Here is a 22655-nt window from a genome sequence, read left to right as displayed (position 1 = left end):
ACATACAAAAAGCTAATCTGAAGTTTGAATGCTTGGATATTCAGCAAAAGTAAATTCAGAATTGCATAACTAACCGGTGAATGCAAATTTCAAATTGCCATTCAAATTTTATGCTTGAATGTACACTTCACAGCTTTTTAAGGCCTGGAGATCTTAAGGTGATCGAGTCTAACCTTATGCACAAAATAAGCCAAGTATACTTGCACTAAGCCCAATAACTTTTGGATGAAGTAAACAATATCTTTTGATAGATATCTAGACTTGCTTTAAATCTCCAAGTGATGGAGGACTTATTATATTACCTGGCAAGCTGTTCCTCGCTGTTAAAAATGTGTTTTATCTCCAGTTTGAACTTTGCTGGCTTCAACTTCCATGCATTGCATCTAGTAACTTGAAATCTGAAATGCATACTTTTAAATTACATAACTCATTTAATCAGGGAAACAAAACTATTCCTTATGATGTGGGAGTGGAGAAGACTGATGTGGCAATGTTTTGCTCTCCCTCTGCCCAGGTGACTCAAGATACAAGGCAAAGAAGAATCAGACTGAAAGTCTCTTGTCAAACACAACACTGCCTCCACATAACCTGAAAAAGACATACCAGAAAGTCGCAGAAGCAATAGGAAATGGCCTGTCCTAAAGTAAGTTTTTACTTTTAAGAGTATGAAATAAAATAAATGAACGAAAAGAGAGGCATGTGCTGTGTTTGACTTTTTTCCAACAATTTCCATACACTAAAGATCCATACCCCTTTTTCCCCTTAGATTTGTGATTCAAAACTTGAAGAAGCAAATCCACTTAATTCCTTAGCAATTATCTTTTCTTCTTTCTCTTCTTCCATTTCCTGAAATAAGGACCATACAAACTTTTTTACTGTATGTCCAGCTATTGCAATAACACGCATAAGCTGAATCTGTATGTAGTGGAGTTTAGATACCTAAAACTTCCAATGTTGCCTCAACTAAATTTCCACTGATGACCTAAGACAGGATTTAAATCCACGACTTGAGAGTTAAAAGTTTAGAGCCTTAGTATTCTAATATTTACCATATGGTCCTACCCAATTAACTTTGTCCTCCATTGCTATTATTTCTTCCCATTGATCTTACAATTATTGCCAAACCTCAGCAGTTTCTGGAGTGATATTGTACAGCTTGTCTGGGAAGTCTCAATGCTGATGGAAGCTGGCTGCTGTGTGTGTGTGTTGCTGTTGGCAGGAATTATAGATTTAGAACTGCAATCAAAAATTGAGTTTTTATTTAGGAAAATCAGGAGATTTTTTTTTTAAACCTCAAACCTCTTTATTTGAGAGCTGCATAATCAGATTCTATTTGGGCATATATTTGGGTGGATGCTTCAAAGGCAGAGTCAAAGGCAACTCAAATATCCTCCTACTAGGAAAGTTGGACTCCACTTGAGAGAAGGCAGTTTAGAATTAAGAGACTCTGGAATGTATTGGAAAGTGCTTCTGGATACTCCGAGCATATGTGCAGGGAATGTCCTAAAATGGCAGAGTTGTAGGAAAGAATCTTTGGAAAATGTGTTCACATGGCCCTCCCTATTTCTGTCAATTTCTGCCTGCTGCGAGCTATTACTGAACTGAGAAAGGGATTAAAAAAATAAAGAATAAAAAAAAGTTAAATGTGGCTCAGTACATTTTTAATGACAGCCAAAGTACCACTGTACTAGAAATCTGAGATTGTTCCGCTAGAAAGAGACAATATACAGTGTTACAGGAGATAATCCTACATATTAAGGGGAGACTATGTGACCTACTGTAACAGGACTTTTCTGTAATATTCTTCTCTGTGCTTCAGCAGTGGGAGAAGAGCCAAAACAACCAGATCGCAGGGGGTATAGGGGAAGAGTGTCTGCTCTGCTTGCTTTCCTCCCACCTCTGGCTCCTATCCAGAGCTCTATAGTATTGGGCATCCATAAGTTTTGAAGATGCAGGAGTAGGAAGGCAAAGACCAGGACAGGCGCAGCCATTCTCCATTGTGTATTCCCTGGGCTCAGTTGTGGCTATCAGAGTGACTATATGATCAAGTGTTAATTCAGACACACATTCTCTTGCATAGCTCCTACAGCACAACTGTACGGGGAGTGAGACAATGGCAGCATGACGGTGCTACCCAGGGTAATGGAGCACGCAAGGTGATTGTGCAGAAAAACTCCCATTCTGCAGGGATGGAGTAGAAATGAGTTTCAAATCATTGTTTCCCTCCTTTTCTGTGGGATGCAATATTTCCGAGATTCTATGATGCACATCCTCCACTGATATAAATGGTCATAGTTCCAGTGACTTCAATGGAGTTATAACAATTTACACCCAGTGGAGTTTCTGCTTAGTATCTTTAACAGAAGCATCCTGTTATGAATAATCATATCCAATTACAAATTAACTATTTTGGAGACTATTTGAGGACTTTTTCTAGATTACATTAGTGGTTCTTGGGTTTTACCTTTTTTGTTATAAACTTCTTCTTCCCTCCCTTTGTTTCTTATCCACTTTCTCCTGTTTTCAATCCCTTAGAATTTTATATAACGATACATGTAAAGCAGAGTTCCTTCTTTTCCTTTATTGAAGTCATAAGCAATTTTGCAAATTTCTTTCAACATTTTCCCAGGCTGGGGATACTTGTGTTTATATGAAAGTCAATAAAAATATTACAAAAGAAAATACATTTTAACAAAACTTTATATTAAGGTATATTTTAAAGTTATTTCTTGTTTTAAAATCAACAAGATTTGATTTGTATGGCAGGCATTGTAGACTCTTAAATCCATCTTTTAAACACATTCTCTAACTAACCGATATTTTACAAAAGGTTTTGTTACAGCATACTGTGAAATATGGATTCAGCTTTTATTATTAATAGGTTTTAACATGCTTCTGTCATTACAGAAATCAGCTGCATGTAGTACTAATTAATATTTTTTTATTTTTGACATCAAGTCTTGCTACTTAATTCAAAACCTGCCTCCTTGTACAGATATTCTTCGACAAGAATTAAATTCACCCCTGTGCAGAAGGTCAGCATGAGGCCAAAGCACCATTTAAATCCTATTTAGCCCTTACACCAAAGACTTAAATGGGACTTATTTGGTATATGGCCTTGTATTTGCCCTCTGCACAAGGGTGAAATTCTTCTTAGCTGAACTGTAGAGGGGTTCACAACATCCTTTTGGAAGACAACCAGCAAAAAGTGATTACACGTTGGGATACTTGTGAACTCAAGGAAGGGATAGAGAAATATTTCTGTCTGAGTCAGAAAGCAGTGTGATTAGCTCCTCCTAACTACCGTTGTGTATTAGAAATGGTAAGACAGTGAGAATAGCTGGTTGAAATATACTGTGTAAAGATGGTTAGTGCAGTGCAGGAGAATAAGGCTATTTATAGGATGAATGTGCAGTCCACCAATAAAATGTTTTATTTTTTTTAAAAAACGTACCCACTGAATGCTTTTCAACTGTGCTGGTGATGTTTTATGAACAGTTCTAATCCTACTGGATTGTATGAACCCCTGGATAAATTTTTTAATAACTCAGTCTAGGGGGAAAGATTTATGTGTGTGTTGATGTGCTGACTGTCTAAGTAAGCACAGAACACTGAAGGGGGAGGAAAATAGTGAGCAGGTCATGGGATTCTTAGATTAAATACAAGACGCTGAAAACCATTTGAAAAAGCTGTTTGATTGAAGGACAAGTTCTCTGGCATGCCTGGGGATTTAGATTTTTAAATGAAATCTACTTTTGTTGTTGTTGTTGAGATATTGACATCCTGATCCTGAAGCTGTTTTGCATGGGAAGACCACTACACCTGCACAGAGTCCCACTGAAGTCATTGGAGATTTCCCAGGGCGTTCCAGGGTTTGCAAAGAGCAGTTTACAGGTTTGGAGCCTAAATTTGCATTAGTTGTTTAGAGTTTGTGGTCACTTACCTGTCTGATTCTCATTTACACTGAGGCATTTTACCTCACTCTGGCAATATAAAGGGGCCTTAAAGTGAGTGTAAATGTAACTTGCACCTTTTTTAAGGCCCCTTTGGGTGTAAATGAAAATCAGGACCTGAAATACATAAATTACAAACTACCAGTATTGAAAACTGATGATTTTTTTAAATGTCCCCACTAAGCCAACATGTGCAAGTTACAGAGCAATTATATTCATTAAAACTCCTTAGATTTTTATGGTAATCTTCAGGCTTCAGTGCTTTGCTTTGTAAATATGAGTATTTTATGGCTGCAGTCAGAGATCAGGTTGTTCTGTCCTTTCTTCCATTACAAAGTTCTTTGGAAAAGGCATAGCATGGGAGATCACTTAGCAGAATGCACATTCTATTCTGTTGCTCCTTTTCATATTCACTCTGATTCTCTAAATAATAAATCATAGGACACATTTTGTGCTTGGTTAGAGGTGTGTTGTGTTATTTTGAAACTAATTTGAACTTTTGAATGTTTGTTCCTTAGGTATTAACTTATTTTGATTAATCATCTCACTTCTGACACCCATTATGGTCTGCTGTTACTATTGAGGCTGGAGTTGGCGGTGAGGACATCTGAATAAATCATTTCCTCCAGGATATGTTCCACACACATTACCCTGAAATTAGTGGGATTTCATCTATATTTCTTTCTGGCTTTAAAGCCAGCAAACATAAATAATTTACTGCATGTTAATAAAACCAACTAAACCTCCCTTCCTTGGAAAAAAACACATCCAAACTTTTCAGTTTGTTGTAGGCTCTTAGATCACAGCATTGCTGGGAGAGAGGGATCGGGGGGGAATAGAAAAGCATTTTGGGTAATGTGCACATTAAGCATCCCACTTTATTTCAGAATTCTTGCAGCTGTTGCCACACCAAGCAGTTTTTAACACTGCAGTAGGATTAAGTCAGACCATGTACTGGAAAGTTTATAATACAAAGTTATGTCCCCAAACTTATTTCCTTCTTGCGAGTATTGTCTTTTTCTCTCTCAACACATGTCTGCTAGCCATCATGGTTGCTCCTTTCTATAAAAATAATCCCATTTATTTTTTTACTTACTGATTCCTGGAAGGCTTTATTATTCATTTAGATGATAATACTTTAAAACCTCTTCAGAAATTCTGTGGCCCTTACAGACGCCAAAATCCCACTGAAATCAGTGCCTGATTAAGGATTGCAGGATTTGATCCTTGGGGAATGCTAACTATTCTTGACAAGATTGTGGCTTTAAGCCACTGTTTGCACTGGGGAAAGACTGTAGTGGCAGCCACCTGGAGGTTTTCTCCCTAATGCTTTTGGAAGCACAGACCTAAGCAGCCCTTGCTGTTTAATAGCCCTTTTACTGCTCCGCAGACCAGTAAAGGGAGGCAGTATGTTGCCTTTCCTTCTCTGGGGGATCTTAGTGATGCTGTGTGCGCCAAACTTCCCCATTCTTGGCACAGCAAAGCCTGATCTACCCATACTTTCCCATTTGTTTAACTAAAGATGTGATTTATTTTTTAAACCCATTTTAGTTAAATAGGTGCAACTTTCTGTGTGAACACTTAAACTGATTTAAACCTGGCTTATATTGGTTTAGCTTGCATTCATAAACTTATAGGGGCAAACCAAATGTCTATAACCAGTTTTAAACTGATAGGTGTTCACATAGGGGTTTGCAGTGGTTTGTTTAAACCAGTGCATATGTGTGTGCCGGGAGAGTTCAAGGATGGAGATTTTGCCTGACTTCTGTGCAGTGAGAAAGTTCCATGCACATTTCCCCTCGACTTTGTACACCTGTCTAGGCTAGAGACCCAATTTAGGGATATGTTTTACACTAGAGATTTATTCAAGTTGCAGCTATTCAGTCACTTCACATGACTACAATCAGAGCTTCTTTTGGTCAAGAATTGGTTTTATCAAGTCCAACTCTCACAACAGGGCATAGTGGGGTTATTTTAAAAACGGTCACTCTTGGAATATTTTTCTTTCACGTCTTCCCTTCTCTGATTATTCCTTGGTTTCATTCAAATGTTGTCTATCCCATTCCGTACGGTCACATACAATGAGTACATATTGCCCATGGCACTCCTACGACTATTATTACTCTTTTGCACTGTTTCAGCAACACAATTCCAAGTTAGCCTACATTCCTTCCATGGCTTTCCCTTCTGATGCTGTGCTTTCATTCTGTCCTCAATATTGACACAGTTCCATTATTATACCCTTAGGCCCTCTGTACACTATCCAGTTCTTTATTTAAACTATTGCCTGCATTTGTGTGAAATTCACCCTTATGCACAGGGTCCCACTATGCCATAAGCAGCACTTAAACTCCACTAGAAGATTTAGGGCCAAATTCAGCGCCCACATAAGTAGCTAAGCCAGATGCCTGACACATGCAAGCAAGGGGTAAATCCTCCCACAGGTCATGGAGAAACTATGAGCTGCCAAGACTACTTCAGTACAATGGCTGAAGTAGCCACAAGAGGTGCTTATGAAGCCTCTACTACGGGAATGGGAAAGATGTGAGGACATGCATACTGGAACTTGCCATGTGGCCATAGGGCAGAGTGGGTATCCATGCCCACACACTTCCTGCATGCCCTTCATCCAGCTCTCCTTTGTGCAGTGGAGCAGTATAGTTTGCTTGACAAGCCCCCACCCCCATATTTGTGGAAGACAATTGGTTTTGCTTGTTAATGATGGACTCAAGGGGTGTATGGGACTTTGTGCAGGCCCATTGCTCTGAAATAAATCTTACCCTATAGGCCTTAAACAAGATAGAAGGTAGAACCTCACAAACTTTGCCTGAAATATATAGACTATGGGTTCTCAACCTAATTATCATGATCCTCCTCCTTCCTCCCATATTGTTAAAGGGGAGTGAGGCATCATAGTTCAGGGCAGCTGCACCTGTATTTCTCTTTAGTGGCCCAGCAAGGGAACCCATTCTCAGCCTTCCAGTTCCCCAGCTGTTGCCTTTCTGGGTGAAGACCCACATCTCACTGCCTTCTGCCTGGGGTATGTCCATGCTGCTCAGTTCCCTGCCCTCACTGCACATTTCCCAGCACAGACAGGTTGCCCAAGGACACCTGCTTGCTTTCTCTTAAGAGATGCTTAAGAGGTGTAATTTCTACAATTATAAGGTACCACACAGTTCTTTGTATGCCAGCCTACTTTATTAAAAGAACCTACATGTACGAGTATGCTATAAGCTTACCACAGATAACCCCGATCCTAACATGGATTCTGGCAGTAGCAGTCCATCAATCCTCCCACCTGAGAACAAGGACTCAGTCAGTCTAACCCGATCCTAAGGCTTGGGGCCCTCCATGCACCCCGAGTCCTGTCCATTTGCTAAACCAGGAAGAAGGCCTTGCACTAGTTTAAAACCAGACTATTCATCCAAAAATCCTTTCTTTGTCTATTGGTCCCTGGAGAATCCAGTTTGAACTGGCATATACATTTCTCTCTCCAGGGAGGTGGCTTCAAAGTGTTGATCATGGAGGAAGCACATTAGCATCCCCCCGCCCTGCTAGAGAAGGTACATACAATGCTACAACACCACATAAACAATTGCATTTTTAATACAATGTACCCCAAGGGTATTAAGACTAATTCAGTAATGTTTACTTTATTTCCATAACGTTGTTAAGTATAGTAGGGGATATTGTCAGTCTGTCACATGGGGATCTGGTCAAGTGAGAAGGATCTTAGTTCTGGTCTGGAACTAAGGTGTCCCAATATGGAAAAGTCTGAGGACCACTTATGTAGACAGAAAACAGCATGTCCCTATGAGCGATAATCAATAGCTATTATGCAACTCTTACTGCCAAAATAACAGTAAATCTTACGAAAAACCAGTAGAAAGTTATCTATTTAAAATCCATGTTATGATTAAAATGAAGCAGAGAAAAGAGTCTTACATCTCCCTCCTTTTCATAGCATGGCGTTGAAACTATCGGGAGCGCTTGCAACTGAACTGAAGTAATATCCAAATAGAAACAAGTCACAAGGTCACGGCCTTGCTGCACCTCCTTGATAGAGCAGTCATGCATTTTAGCCCTGGCATGCTTGTATCACATTGTGTAGCAAGAAGATAGATCTGGTAAATGGGGTTTTTACTTACTGTTGTGCTATGAAATATGAATGTTGTGACTTTTAAAAAAATACCTGAAAACTGAAATTGCCCATTGGAAGGGAAGATCAAACTTATGCAGCAGCAGCATAAACAAACACCCCTACTGACTGGATGAAAATGGGGCATGGGGATGGGGGGAACATAGTAAGGTCAAAGCCATAGAAATAAAAGGAGAAGAGATTTAAAAAAAAAACAAAAATTTTTAGCAGTTTCTAGAAGTGCTATAGGCATATAGGGTACTGTTTTACCCTGAATTTCATCACACAGAATTTCATCACACAGCAGTGGCAATCATGTATCTTTGTTATGAAATAAGACCTAATTTTAGTCTCATGGGCAAAGCCTGAGTAATGGGATTTGCCTGTGTATAGTAAGTATAGGTTGGGAGGACTGATTCCTACCTCCCAATGAGGCCTTCCAAGTAGAACCCAGGACATACATGCACGGAGTCCACAATGAGAATTGTGGATATGGGCAGCATGACTTGACTGACTTATGCCTTTCTGTTCCATGAGGAATATAGGGCCTTCACCACTGCTTTCCATCTTTGATGGTCCCTTGCTGCCATCTTAGCTTCTTCCCGTGTCATTTTGATAGCTTTCAATCCAAAATAATGATGCTCCCCACTTCATGAAGTTGTTGCCCAGGAGATCTGTGCTGTGAATGAACCCACTGGCCACACTACATTCCTAACATACTTCTCCCTCCCTCTTCCAGAACAGAATGCTGCCAGAGTCCTACTCTGGAGCACAGAGGTAGCTGTGGAATCTACTGCATTGGTAGCCTTATGCATCCTGTATGTAGCTTGAGGATTTGCTCAATCAAAGAGTAACAGAAGGAACATAGTTGTGTTTGAACATTTTGTACTGTTTGGGCACTGACTTCATTTTATTAAATCACAATAATAGCTACTCCCACAACTACTGTTGCTATCCCAACAAGCTAAAAATCTATGCTGTAGTTCGCATTTGTCACTGTGGCACTCTGTACCCCAAAGCAATACCCTGGAACCTCCATATTCAGCACTGTCATGTAATTATGATATGTTTTGTACAATGTATGCCTTGTGAGGTATCATTTTGAAAGTCTTGATCTGTTGAACATTAGTATCCTGTTGGATTGTTTGAGCTATCGTATGACAAGTCATGAAGCTTTGCTATGTGTATGTTACTGAAATAATGTTGTGCGGTTGGCAATACCCACAGCTAGCCTTTCAGGTGCAACAATGGAGTAGCCAGACATGCTGATGGCCCATTAAAGGGAATCCACACTCCCCAGCGACCATCCCAGAAGACTTCTAAGAGAGAGAACATAGACAATGGAGAACATTTGACCAATGGGACCCCCACGTCACAAGCATAGATCTTTCTAGCAACCTGGAAGAAACTATAAAAGAAGGGGAAGTGACATCATGACTTGGCCTCACTCCCCCCACAACTCAACACCTGGAAACACATCTGGAGGACAAAGATTTTGAACTGGGGAGGGTGGAGGAGAGTTCCAGCCTATGTATTGAAGATCTGTGACCCATTTGTACCATCTATCAGGGTGAGACACTGCTTGATTCAAATCCTGTCTAGTTTATAGAACTCAAATGTTATTTCTTAGGTAACCAACTTTGGTATCTACGCTTACTACTTATAATCACTTAAAATCTATCTTTCTGTAGTTAATAAATCTGTTTTATATTTTACCTAAAACAGTGGGTTTTGGTTTAAGTGCTTGAGAAATCTCAGCTCAATTGACAAAGGTTAGTGTGTGTCCTCTCCACAGGTAATAAACTTACACTGGTCATGCTTCTGACTAGGGCAAGACAGTATATTTCAGGGGTGCAAGACTGAGGAGCTGGGGGAAATTGGCTGGAGCCTCTTTATTGTTGGTTCATGAGTGGCTGGGACAAGCATTCATGTAACTCAGTTGGCTGTGTCCCTGGCTGTGGATGTCTGTGTACGTGCAGTACCTGCCACAGCCAGGGACACAGCCAACTGTCTTGTAGCTTGTCACAGCATCACCGTGTGAGAGGGATATCCCAGGATGGTGGGACAGAGGGCTCAGCGGTCCCACAGTTCAGGTTGCACCCAGGGAACCCCATCACAGTCACCCTTTTTATATTGTCTTTCTTTAGTGCAGTGAACGTATATCTCACATTCTCACAGCTATGGGTTAATAGCAACCAACAAAGTTTAGCTTCAAAAACATCAAACAAATCAAAGAATGGTAATTCACACACATGAATTATGTGCCACAGCCACACACATAGCTTCCTCTTGCACAGACTGTACAGGTTCTTTTGCTTTGTCCCCAAGGCATTCTTCTTCTACAAGTAGTGCTCTATCCCCATCACTATAGCATCCTTAACAAACAGCAACAAAGAAAATAGATTTAAAAAACAAGCAAACAACCCACTGTGTACAAAATCACAGTACAGCATGGTGCAAAAGAGGGGCAGGCATCAGTCAATAAGGGATTGTCTACACATGGAGTTATTCAGGAACAGTTACTCTTATATAACTTCATGGGTAGACATTCTTATTCAGGAATAAGATTGTCTTGTTTCTGTTTAGCTTAACCCACTGCATTAAACTAAATAGGAATAAGGCACGGGAAATTTCACATGGTCTGTCCCAAAAGGGAGCAAACCACCCTGCACCTCTAAGAGCAGACAGCGTATGTGGGGGTCCTATACTTGCTCAAGGTCTCAGTGAGAGAGGTGTAGAATGGTGTCCTTTTCCTTTGAGGTGTGTTATCTAGGGCTGTGATTAGGTGCCTTCAAGGAAGAAGTCTAAAGATCAAGACAACATGAGCAGTTGGAGCAAGGGTGCAGGTGTCAGACAGTCCTACTGCTGGCTTCCACATGGAAGAATGACACACTATTGAAAACTATTAATAGTAGCACTGGATATGTTCCTTCCCCTTTCTGAATGAATTAAGCCAGAGCTGTTGTACTGGCATCAATAAATAAAAAACTTGCAGCAGGTGCTACCAGCTAGGCTGCCCCATTTCATTCCACTCCAAGCAAACAGTCAGCCAGTTGTGGGGATGTTAAAGTGTTAGGAGATAATAGTGGCTCTGGTTCAAGCACCAAGTCTATTAAGGAAGGAGATTACTACTCCAATTATAGGACCGGTGGACGTGAATAACTCTTTCTATGGAACAACGATGAGGGTTTCCTTACCAGCCAACAAAATTTGGCTAGCAAGTAAACAAAGTTCAATGGACAGCTGCACAATATGTGCAGCATTGCTGATCCATTTACAGATCTTGCCACATGCCTATTGATTGACATACAGTAGGATGCAATTTAAGCATTATTATTCCTGTCTTCCCTTTTTTCTCTTATTGTATTTTTTTTATATCTTCATCTCTGAAGATTCTTAATACTGAGAAGTAAAAGAAAGAGGGTACAGGCATTTCTAGATTATTCTAGTAACACATTTTGGGTAGGAACCTTAGCAACATCAAGTTATCTGATTATCGGTAGTTGCTATTTTTTGTTCCAAAGCCAGTGAGATATTTTGACATTAAATCATTCTGTAACACAGACCCTCCTACAATTAAATGCTGTCTTCTGTGCTTGTTATATGTGAAGGCCAGAAAACTAAATTCTTTTCACACAGTGGACAGAGGAAGGCCTTGCTGCTGCTATGGGCTTTGTGGAGGTGGATGGAGGATTAACTGGAATGGTGCTATGTATGGGTACATGGGTTACAATGGTCCACCCATGTAAAACTCACTCCAGAGTGAGATTTTCAAAAGAGCTCAGCATCCACCAATTCCCACTAAGGACAATGGAAATTGCTAGGTGCTGAGTTTTTCAATTTCAGGGTAACTGCACACCTAACCCCCCCTTCGGAGTCCCCTCCAGGAATGTCTAGCCAGGTCTCAGGACTCCACCAGTTACCTAGTCTCACTCCCTTCTGACTGGGCATTTTAGGGCTGCACAGCTCCCTACCTTACGTTGTGATATCCCCAGCAAGCCAGTTTGGACCCTAACAGCCAGTGCCTGTGCATTGCGTTCTCTCCGACTATGAACTGCATATTGCCAACAATTACAAGTTACAGAGAAAACATAAAAAACAATGAAAGTTCCTATACTCATGCTAAAATCTTAACAGAGGTCACCTATCAGCCTTATGGGGGCCCTAGTAGGCCAAAGTCTTTCTATCCCTTCTGCAACTGTTGGGACAGACGGTCCTGTCTGTGTTCTGGTTCAGAAAGAAGGGCGCTAGCCAGTTTAGACCCAGCCTTTCTATACCAGAAGCCCTTTCTCTGTTTGTTGGTCTCTGAAAAACCCAGTTTAAACCACTTTATACAAGCCTACCCAGGGGAGTGGAATCTCTCTGGAAGTGTTTACAAACTTAATCGCTCTCCGTCCCCCACTGTTTTATAGTTCCTAGAGGCACTGTGGCAACCTCTCCCACCCCCAAATTGCATATGATCCCTGAGCAAGAGTGGTACATCAGCTATTCATAAACTTAATACAGTATGGTCCCCCAAAGATATTGCATGCAGTTGCAATATCTGTCATACTGAGTGAGCTCTTTTGAAAATCTGTGCATGTGTGATAATATCTCAAAAGGAAGTATGTGCACCCACTCTTTAAAGATTTTATAAGATTTGCATAACTTTTTATTTTTAATCAAGTCAAGGCAGATTAAGAAATACATGTCATGGTATTTCTTGAATTACAATGCCATCATCACAAAACAGAAACAAAAATATTGAGTCTGAAAATGATTTCTCTCTAGAAACTAAAACTATATAATAACATTTTGCATTCACAGTGGCCTCCATCTGAGGATCTCAAAATACTTTGTAATATTAATGAATTAGGTATCCAGCACCCCTGGGAGATGTGCATTATTAGCCCCTTTACATACAATGTCCTGAAACTGAGGCACAGAGAGAGCCAGTGCTATCCCCTTGAGGGCCCGAAGCAGGAATATTTTTGGCCACCCAACACTAAAACAGGCAAGTTATTATAATAAAAAGCAAACGCCCCCCTCCCTTTAGCTGCTTGGGGCCAGAAGCAATCGCTTAGTTTGCTTATGCCTAGCACCAGCTCTGCACAGAGATATCAAGTGACTTCCCCAGGATCACCTAACAAGTGCACGGCAGAGTCCATGGAACTTCTAGACCTATGCCTCACAAGACCATCCTTCCCCACCCCCATTATTACTTATTGAAATACTGTGTTTTTTGCTGTACAAAGCAGAGGAAAGGTAGAAGGACACACAGTATAATAATCTAATGTGCAGGATCTGCAATAGCTGTCACAGCTAGCTCAGCACCTCGGCATTTCCTGACTGTAAGGTTATTCCCCACTCTCCCAAACGCTACAGTGACTTTACTCTAATTAATTATACATTGGTTTGTTAAATGGCAGCCGCGAGTGAAAACCCATCCATCAACCTTCCGACTGGAAAGCTCCCATCCCAACCAGCCGAGGCCCCTCCCCCTGCCTTCGCAGAGAAGCATTACAAGCAAAGAAGGAAAAACACGGAAAAGCTACTGTCGGGAGCTTGGCTGATAAAGGCACCGGAGCAAGAGGAAACCTAACTGACGGCAGCCCCTAACCCCAAAGGGAAAGGGGCTGCAGCGGTGCATGGACGAGCCTGTCGTGTCTGTGCCTTGCTGCAAGGGACACACACGCAGGCGCGATCACCCTGGAGCTTTTCCTGTTGTGTAGCAGCAGCTACAGCGAGTGACAGGCGGAGGCCGCCCCCGCCAGCTAATGACACACGCCCGCTTTCTCCCTGTTGTTGCCGCTGCTGTTGTGGCCCTGGGGTTTGTAAAGTAAAAGGGGAGACGCCCCCCAACACCGCCGCTCTCCCGCAAACTCCTCGCCAGCCGCGGTGCAATAGCCGGGTGCAACTGAGAGCTTCCCTCCGGCCCACAGTCCTGCCCCACCTCTCCGCTCCCCAGGGCAAAGCTCACGAGGCGCTTTACTACTCTCCTCGCTGCTCAGCCAGGGCTGTGGAACGCTCCGGGGAGAATTCTACCCCCGGCGGCTGCTGTGCTCCCCCTCCCCCGCCCCCAGTCCGGCTAATGGGGAGAGCCGTCAGAACACCTGGGAGGAGAGGCGGGCGGCAGTTACCTGACAGTGATTGGCAGCGCGGCCTGAGCCAATGGCTGCGAGGGAGAGATGGGGGAGAAGGAGCTGGGAGGGAGGTGCGGGTGTAAGGCTAGGCGGTGAGGGTAGGTTGCGCCTTGGACCGTGTGCAGCTCAGTGGCTGTGTCTGTGTGAGTGGAAGGAGAGAGGAGGGGGAAGAGACGTATCCAGACCCAGTGCAGCAGCCGGAGGATCTGGAGCAGCAGCCGCTCTGCTGCTGTGGGGGAAGGAAGCCCGGGGCTGCTGCATTTGTACCCTGATTATTTTTTTAAACTTATTTTTTTCTGGCTGCTTTTGCCTGTTATTTATGCAAAAAATATAAATAAGGAAGCGAGTGGCGTGATTGAGATAAATAATTAAGTAGAGGAGGAGGAGGCGGCGGAGGAAGGAGGAGGAGGACGAGAAGAAGCAAAGCAAAGCAAAGCAAGCAGCAGGCAAGAGGGGCCGTAACTTTAACCACAGCCAAGGACCTAGAGACACTGACTGGCCGTTTGCTGCTGCAGCAGCCGTCTCAGCCTTGTGTCTGCGCTGTGTGAGGGAGAGAGCCCTTCCCTCCTGCCCCCGGCTGCTGGAAATGTCTGAGCATAAGGCAATTGATCCAAAGTTATCAACGACGGACAGGGTGGTGAAAGGTAAGTGCTGTGCCGTGCACAGACGGACACACACCGCCAGCTGTCTGCTTGCACTGCCCCGCCTCCATTTTTTCAAAATTTGGCTACCACCGTCCTCCAAGATCCTGTACGTCTCTCCCCCCTCCAAGGAACGGGGTCTGCCTATTTACTGTGGCTGCAGTTGTTAAATGGGCGAGACGCGTTTGGAGGGGGGTGGAGGAGGCGGTGATTGGGGAGTGAATAGGGAGTAACTGCTGTGATAGATATAGGAAGTGGTGGCTGCTGGTCAGGGTTGTGTCTGGGGGTGGTAATTTGATTGATTGGTATCATTGCACTATTGACTCGGCGATTGGGTTTGCTCGGGAGATCTCTCTGCCTAGGGCTACATTGCAGCATTTTCTCCCCCCTGCCTCCCCCTCTCTGCCTTCAGTGGTTGCACAGGGCTCGCGCGAGAGAGAGGGGGAGCCCCAGCTTCCTTAGTTGCTAGAGTGTCTGAGGCAGAAGGGAGGGGAGGGACCAAAGCACAAGAGCCTGGCTCCCTCCCCTCCTCTGGCTACTTCTTCGGGCATTTCCCCCTCCCGCGCCTGATCCGAGCCCCTTTGGGTGGCTGGATTCGCACGCAGACTCCGCTGTCTGTAGGCAGATCTTGTCACTGCCTTTCAGCTCCCCGCATGCATGAAAATGCCCGTAAATCCCCCGATCCTGACAGCTGGGGCTCTCCTTCCTCACCCGCCCCACTCCTCCCGCGCGTCGCTGACATATGTCCTCTCCCTTCCCTCTCTCAAACGTGCTGCTTGGTGGGGGTGACACCTGGAGCCAGGGGTTGATTCACAGAGATCTCTATTCGGGCGGGGACGTTGCTTTAATGTGTAAGAGCCGGGGGTCCTTGATGGTCTATTTCTCCACTCTTCGAGAAGGAGAATCCACCGATCTCTCTCTCTGTATACACAGTACACACCGAGCCTATCCACCTAGCCACCAGTGTTGGTGGGGTGAGGAAGAGCCTTTGCAGCAGCAGTGGGAAGTTCTTTTTTTTCCTCTGGGCGATGCCATCTAGTCCAGTAGCCAAATGACTTTCGTTTAGGGAGGGGGATGTGACTCAAGAATGTGGAATATTTATCCAGGATCATCCTCTCTAGGAGATGAAAATGCATGTACTAGCTGCATAATACATGCTGAACATTAAGCACAGTAGAAGGCAATCCAAGCCACTTCCCCCATCATGGTTATTGTTTATGGTTTGGCCTGGTTGAATGTGAAGTTATCCAGCAGAGATACTGTGTGCCCTTGTATCTTTGCATGTGTGTGCACATATCTGCGTGTGGGTGTTTCCCACAAATGAGTATAATCTCGGTGACTTGGCTCCATTGTAAAAACATACATATATGTTCTATGAGCTTGAATGCTCCAGGGCCACTCATTTGTTGGGTGACGTTTGTTGGGTGAAAACACATCTGAGAGTTTTCATTAGCCACACAAACACAGTGCACAGCAATACAAGAATGTTTATTCCTGTATGGAACAAATGTGTGTGATTTTTTTAATACATGTACAATGCTTACAGCAAATGTGCGTATTTCTGTGTATGTACTTAGGTGTAATACAGTGTATCCATCATAGGCTATAAACCTGTATTTATCTCCAGATTTTTTGGTGAAATATGGACCCCAAATGGGCTGTGAATGCTTCCAGAATCCAAGAAACTGAGAAAAAATGGCTCTGTAGCATGCACAATTTCATGTGTTTTCTTGAGCATCAACCAAAACCAAATGTAAATCTTATTGAGAGATTCACCTCATTTAAATCTTTCTGTATTTTAATTTTCTGTTTTTTTTCTGATTGTTTCATATCCAAGAGTTATTGTTGTTTTTTTTTTTAAAGAAACTTGGTTGTATGCGCCATAGTAACAGAGTTTTAAAAAATGGAGTTTGCCTTTATCTTGTGAAATAAGAAATATTTGTTGCATGAGTTAGGCAATATTACATTGAATCATGGTCCTGTGACATCACACTAAAAGAGCAAGGATTTAAAAGTTTGTAATATATGACTATAGACTTTTCTGATACCCTTCAATTATAGATATCACAAACATTTCATACATTACAAATATTTTGCATAATGTCTGGAGTACACTAGTAATTGGGGGTTGAATGATGATTTCTTCTTAAATTTTGTGTTTGACTATGTGTAAAGGTAGGACCAAATTCTATGGACTTTACTCAGGGAAAACTTAAATTCACTGGATATTCTTTATGAGTAAGAACAGATGCAGGATTTGACTTATGATCTTTTTACTTAAATAAAATAAAATCATCTTTGCTTTTATGAATGCCGATAAATAAAATTGCTACTTCTGCATTTAATAATAGACTCCGTTACTGTTGTCTTTAAAGGTACTATAATAAGTCTAGGGTGGTGGTGTTTTGTTTTTTTTTAACACGGTGTGAGGTTTTAGTCTCATTATGACTCTTAACCTTAAATCACTCTTCACATTGTTACACTTCATTCTGTGTTAATAAGTATATAGGCTCCAAACTTCCCAGAAACACTATTTCCAAGATACCTTGACAGCACATATAGTTGGGATTTCTTACATTTTTTTTTTTTTTGTAGATTTTGTGAGCATTCAGTCCACCAAACATTTAAGATTTTATTCCTTTTATGAAGTATTCATTAAGAGGAATTGAAGGAAGGAACAGAAATTGACCTAAATCATGCTTAGAAGATTTATTCATTCATCTGGCCTGATAGTTGTTATATGTCAACATTTTGTAGTTAATATTTGGATTCATTTAACTGGATTCATTCTTTCATTAAACACCAAAATCCGGTTAAATGCTTAAATGCAGAACCTGGAGTGAGTAATGCACAGTGAACTCTTAATAGGAGTACTTTTATATTGTATCATATTCATTTTAAATTGCATTCACTGAACTGCTTTTTTATTGTTTTAGAAGCATAAATGAAGAAAGATAGTAATGTAGCTTTTTTCACTTATAATAACAAAACAAATGTGATTCTTAACTTAATTTAGTGCTGTAGGATTCCAGGTCCTGTATTGCATTAGTCAAAGTTATAGTGTTTCTTTTTCATAGGTCATTATCTATATCTTCTTGAGAGGAAAAGCTGAATAGCCTTGCAATGGTAAAATTAATAAAAATCAAATATTAAAACACACATGGAGATAATCAGTGAGCCTTAAATTGTAACAAAGAAAAATGCATAATTATTTGAATCCTCTGGACCATGTTCAGATATAACCAGTGCAAACTGAGAGGGTTTTTTTTTTTTTTTAAATTCATAAATAAATAGAAAAATGGAACCTTATTTGGGGAAGAAACGTTTTTTTGGTCATGTATGTAGGCTTTAGATTTGATTAATTCTTCTGACTGCACAAGAAGCAGTGGCTTTACCGGTCAGGATCTGATAATTTACCTACTGCAAAGTTATAAGTTTAGTTTTGAAAGATCACAATTAGTCAACACATGACAGAAGATGTCTTGTTATATCAAGATCTCCAAGCTTTGTCTGAACCTTAGGTAGGGACTACTACATAACAGTTAGTGGAGGGTTTGAGGGGGTGAGAATTCTAGCAGCTTTAAACAGATTGCTATATTGCTGACACCTGTTGGGTGGGGTTTTTTCTTTTTTTTCTAAAGATACTGCTAAAGAGAGTGACTCTAAAGATGAGAAATGACTTAAGTACAAGTAAGCATTTCATACCCTGCCACTCGCATGGAATTTTCTAGACTATCAAATCGATTTAATGCAAAGTAAAATGTCCTGTCTTTATCGCAGTACAGTTAGGTGTTACTGAATGCTTTGTGAGATCTTGGCTTTCTCCTGCCTGCATTATGTCATTTGTTCACAATGGCACCTGACAGCTTATTGAGTGAAATCTTAATACTCACATGTCCGAAATTACTGTACAGTGAGCAATATGAAGAAGTAATTCAAACCCTGTATTAAAATGGCAAATTTTCAAAAGCAAATTCACTTTTTTGTAAGAGTTGACAGAAGTGTATTCTTGGGAATGGTAGGGAAAGAGTATCCTGCATGTCAGTCTGAAGGATACTATTATACTTCGGTCAAGCAATGGTTACTCCACTTCTTTCGCCTTAATCATTCTGATGCAAAGAGGGTTAAGAACTTCTTGCAACTGTAACCTAGACAAGTCCGCTTTAGATTGTTGGAATTAACATGTGATAATACTATTTTAAAATGTATTGTTCTGCAAACACCCATATGATTAGTTCAGTGGGATTACACATATGCCTAAAGCTGTGCACGAGCCTGAGTGTTTGCAGGATTGAGGCCCTTAAAACCTCAGTGTTAATGAAAGGTGCTGGCTTGAAAACCCTGTAGACTGAAGTCATTCATGTGCCCGTAGAAAGGTATGACACAGATGCTGACAGGATAAGCTTCTCCATGTCACTCTCCTTATGAGCTTCTAGTCCACCCCTTGGGAAGAATATGTGGCTAATTATCCACACTAGTTTACCACTTGAAGCCTCTGAAACTTGCCAGTGGGGGTGTCAGTGTGCTAGGTTTGGCACTGGATTTTAAGTTGGGGATACCTGGCACTGGAAGCTGGGCTGAGAGTACTAACTCACTCCACAAAAGTCACAGAACAGTTTTCTGATGGCAACATCTTTTGATCACTTGGCAAGATTTGAACCAGTGACCTAGAAGGGAAAGGCTCTCTATCACATTACCAGTCTCTTCAGAATGTTCTACATTGCATTACAGTCTCCTGAAATGCTTGTGTTTCTAAAATATATGGATAGATTTATTTGTTTTTTGGTCTGGCCCGAACTCTCTGTATTTAAATATAATCTCTTAGGTATTGAGGGATAAAATATCAAACAAATAAAGTAGCATGTATAGTTACACTAGCATGTGTTCATCAAATCAGTACACTTTTTGTGGCTAGTCTTGATTTTTAGGTTCATATTTGTGTGTAGTGGTGACTGGTACCTATTGCTATGAGCAAGAGGATAAGGCTCAGTGGAAACTCTAAACCTCAGTATTTAGAAAAATGTATGCACTTTTTGTAGGGCAGTGCCTCAAACTGGAATCCAGAGCCCTCCCAGGTGTATTGCAGAACTGTTCCCCTTTGGTGAAGCAAATGTAAGTCTTCAAGCACTGATGCTTCTCGCTGTCTAGAGCTGACACGAGGATATTTTTTAGGTTTTGTTTTCAGTTTTTTTTAAACCAACTAAACTTTTAAAAATAAGACTTTCCACCCTTTGCAGCTGCTTCATGTATGTCTTGTTTGATGCTTCTTTGGTGTGAATGGAGTGATCCTCAAAACTGGTGAATTAGCAAATACACGTTAGGAATTAATCTTGTTAAGTGACCTGAACGAAGGGAGATTAGATACTTAAAATGCTTCTTTTCCCTGAATAGGAAACAGTAGACACACGAACAAGGAGTGTGGAGGGAGTCACTTGGTGGCTGATGTGACATTAATCCTGAATGCTTTTTATGATGTCTCCTTAATATTGTCATAATAGTACACTTGCATGTAATAAAGGATTGCACTTTCTGGACAGAAGGTGTGGGATCAGGTTTGGAGGGAGGAGATGCAGGAGACCATCAGCATTCAGCAGTATGAAAAACTGTACCACTGCTGTCACTTGGGATTGTCTGCTCTTGATCCATTCCTTAAACTTCATATAAGACATTAAACATGCCCCGTGCCTCTGTTTTGGTAACTTTTTAGATCCCATTGCATTCTTCAAAAGAACAAAGAATCTTGACCCATCTGTCCTCACTCAGTAAAACAGGCCATGTAAACTACAGTTGAGGAAAGAATGATAATTGCATAGTCCCTGCACTACAGTTCGTCAAAGAAAATACCTTGGCTCACTTCAGTTCTTATATGTATTTGGCCTGATTGTGGTCCCACACTGATCTAAAACAGGATTAACTCAGTGAATTCCATCAGTGGAATGCTGGTTGGTGTGTGTGTTTTTTTTCAGACTGATCCAGTATGTGTAGAACTTGCACTGTGTGTACATAATATATACAACTAGTATTCATTTTTATTATAATAATATTGAAACAGTAATCTGAACAAGTTTAATCAAAACACATATCCTTCTAGAATTTTATTTGTGCAGTAATGTTGTTTCACTTAGCTAGTCATTAATTTGCTTAACCTTTGCTTAGCCATGAATACTATCATTTTTGTAAATAAAATCAATTAATCAAATAAACTTTTCACATCTCCCATCTAAGACCTTCTCTTGTACAAACCCACTGAAGGGAAACACAACTCATCTTAATTAGAATTTTGCTGTCTGGAGAGGTCTTTGATGGATGGTGAAGAACTGTCAGGCGGCTTTGTGAATGCCTCGAAGCCAAAGATTTTCTGGGGAAAGGCTTGGTCAAACGGTGGATAGAAAGTTTTCTACGCAATTGATAGCTCTGTGCTGACCCATACTCTCTCCTGTTCTGTGCTTGGTTTCAGACTGCAGAGGGTGCATGCTTTTGCTCCCATCAGTGGAGTTAGGAACTGTGAAAAGGGAGTTAATGCTGAGTGTTGTTAACCTTAATGTATGCAGCAAATTGTAACCTATTCTGCCACTTTCCATTGGAGAATGCTGCATAGCACAGAGCAGCTATTTCTAACTTTCTTCTCTATTTCTTCTTCTCCACCCCTAAATCAGGCCATACTTATTTTTGTTGCATGCTTCTCTCTTGGTGCAAGTAGACACTTTTACTGTCTTGTTCTCCAATACGTGCCATGCAACAGAACGAGAGCGTATGAATAGTGAGATTATCCTTCACTGGGTGTCTTTGGGGTGACAGTATTTCAGTTGCTCCCACAAGTTTCAGAAGCTTAGGCAAGCCCCTATTGTTCAAAAACCTTTAGAAATACCAGTTTGAAAATTCAGTTCAGCCATTATTAATAAGTAAGTGGTGGCAGTTTGCATTGAACTGCTTTATTTTTCAATTCTCCAATGTGGCTTTAAAATTAAAAAGTGCCCTTTTGTCACAAGTTTCTGTGTAGTCACTTTTTGTATTTTTAAAAAGTACAAAAGTACTAAAATCTGGGTTTGGTACTGCATTTAAATATCAATGCTAGTTCTGACAAGAATGCTCAGGCAAATTGAAGTAACATCTCATGTTAAGGGCTATATTTCCTTCTGGTACCTGCGAAGAAGTGTCGGAGACACATTTTCTGCATTATTTATTTCTAAAAGTGTATTTTAAGGGATATTTATACAAATATGATTGAAGGCTCTTAAAACTTATAAAGTGTGCCCCAAAGGAAGCCACAACTTTCTAAAGAGAAACCCACTTCAAGGAGACTTCAGATAAAAGAATCTGAGAATGAACACTTTTTATGTGGTTACATGAGCTGAATTTAAGATGTTGTTATGCATCCCATCAGTTCTCGAAGTTGAACACTTAACAACCATTTCCCCTTCTGATGAGTCAATACCTCCCTCACTTTCTCCCATAAAAGATCATTGATGGCCTGTTAGTCAATTATGTAATCATGATAAAATGTATGGCCCGAGCCCCGCAAATAAATAAGCATGTGAGTAAAGTTACTCACCTGATCTATCTTGCATTGACTAACCGGCTGTTCAGATAATGGATCAAACATATATTAATGGAAAGTACAAAGGTCTGTTTCTTTTACTTTCTTTCTCTTCCCTTGCTGTGCTGCAGAGGTAGGACATCGTATGTGGAGAAACAGGGAGCAGAAGAATACTTTGATCGTGAAAGTTACTTCTAATTGCTAAAAACCTTTACTGCTGCTCTTCTCATTTTTTCTCTGCTTACTCCTCCACCAAAAAGTTGC

At 41.2% G+C, this 22655-nt stretch overlaps 1 protein-coding gene across 3 annotated transcripts in view; it reads left to right on the top strand.

The window, feature by feature from the left end:
- The first annotated feature begins 14317 nt into the window (after positions 1-14317).
- Positions 14318-22655, top strand: part of PPP3CA (protein phosphatase 3 catalytic subunit alpha) — a 324623-nt gene continuing 316285 nt past the window's right edge. For all 3 annotated transcript variants that reach the window (XM_048847006.2, XM_048847004.2, XM_048847003.2), the window contains exon 1: positions 14318-14857. In XM_048847006.2, the coding sequence (XP_048702963.1) occupies positions 14800-14857 (58 nt within the window). In that variant the 5' untranslated portion in view covers positions 14318-14799. The remainder of the gene's footprint in view (positions 14858-22655) is intronic.

The sequence above is a fragment of the Caretta caretta genome, chromosome 4 (genome assembly GCF_965140235.1).
Source record: "Caretta caretta isolate rCarCar2 chromosome 4, rCarCar1.hap1, whole genome shotgun sequence".
NCBI classification, from domain to species: domain Eukaryota; kingdom Metazoa; phylum Chordata; order Testudines; family Cheloniidae; genus Caretta; species Caretta caretta.
The sequence above is the reverse complement of the archived record's forward strand: the minus strand, read 5'-3'. Positions and strand labels throughout refer to the sequence as shown.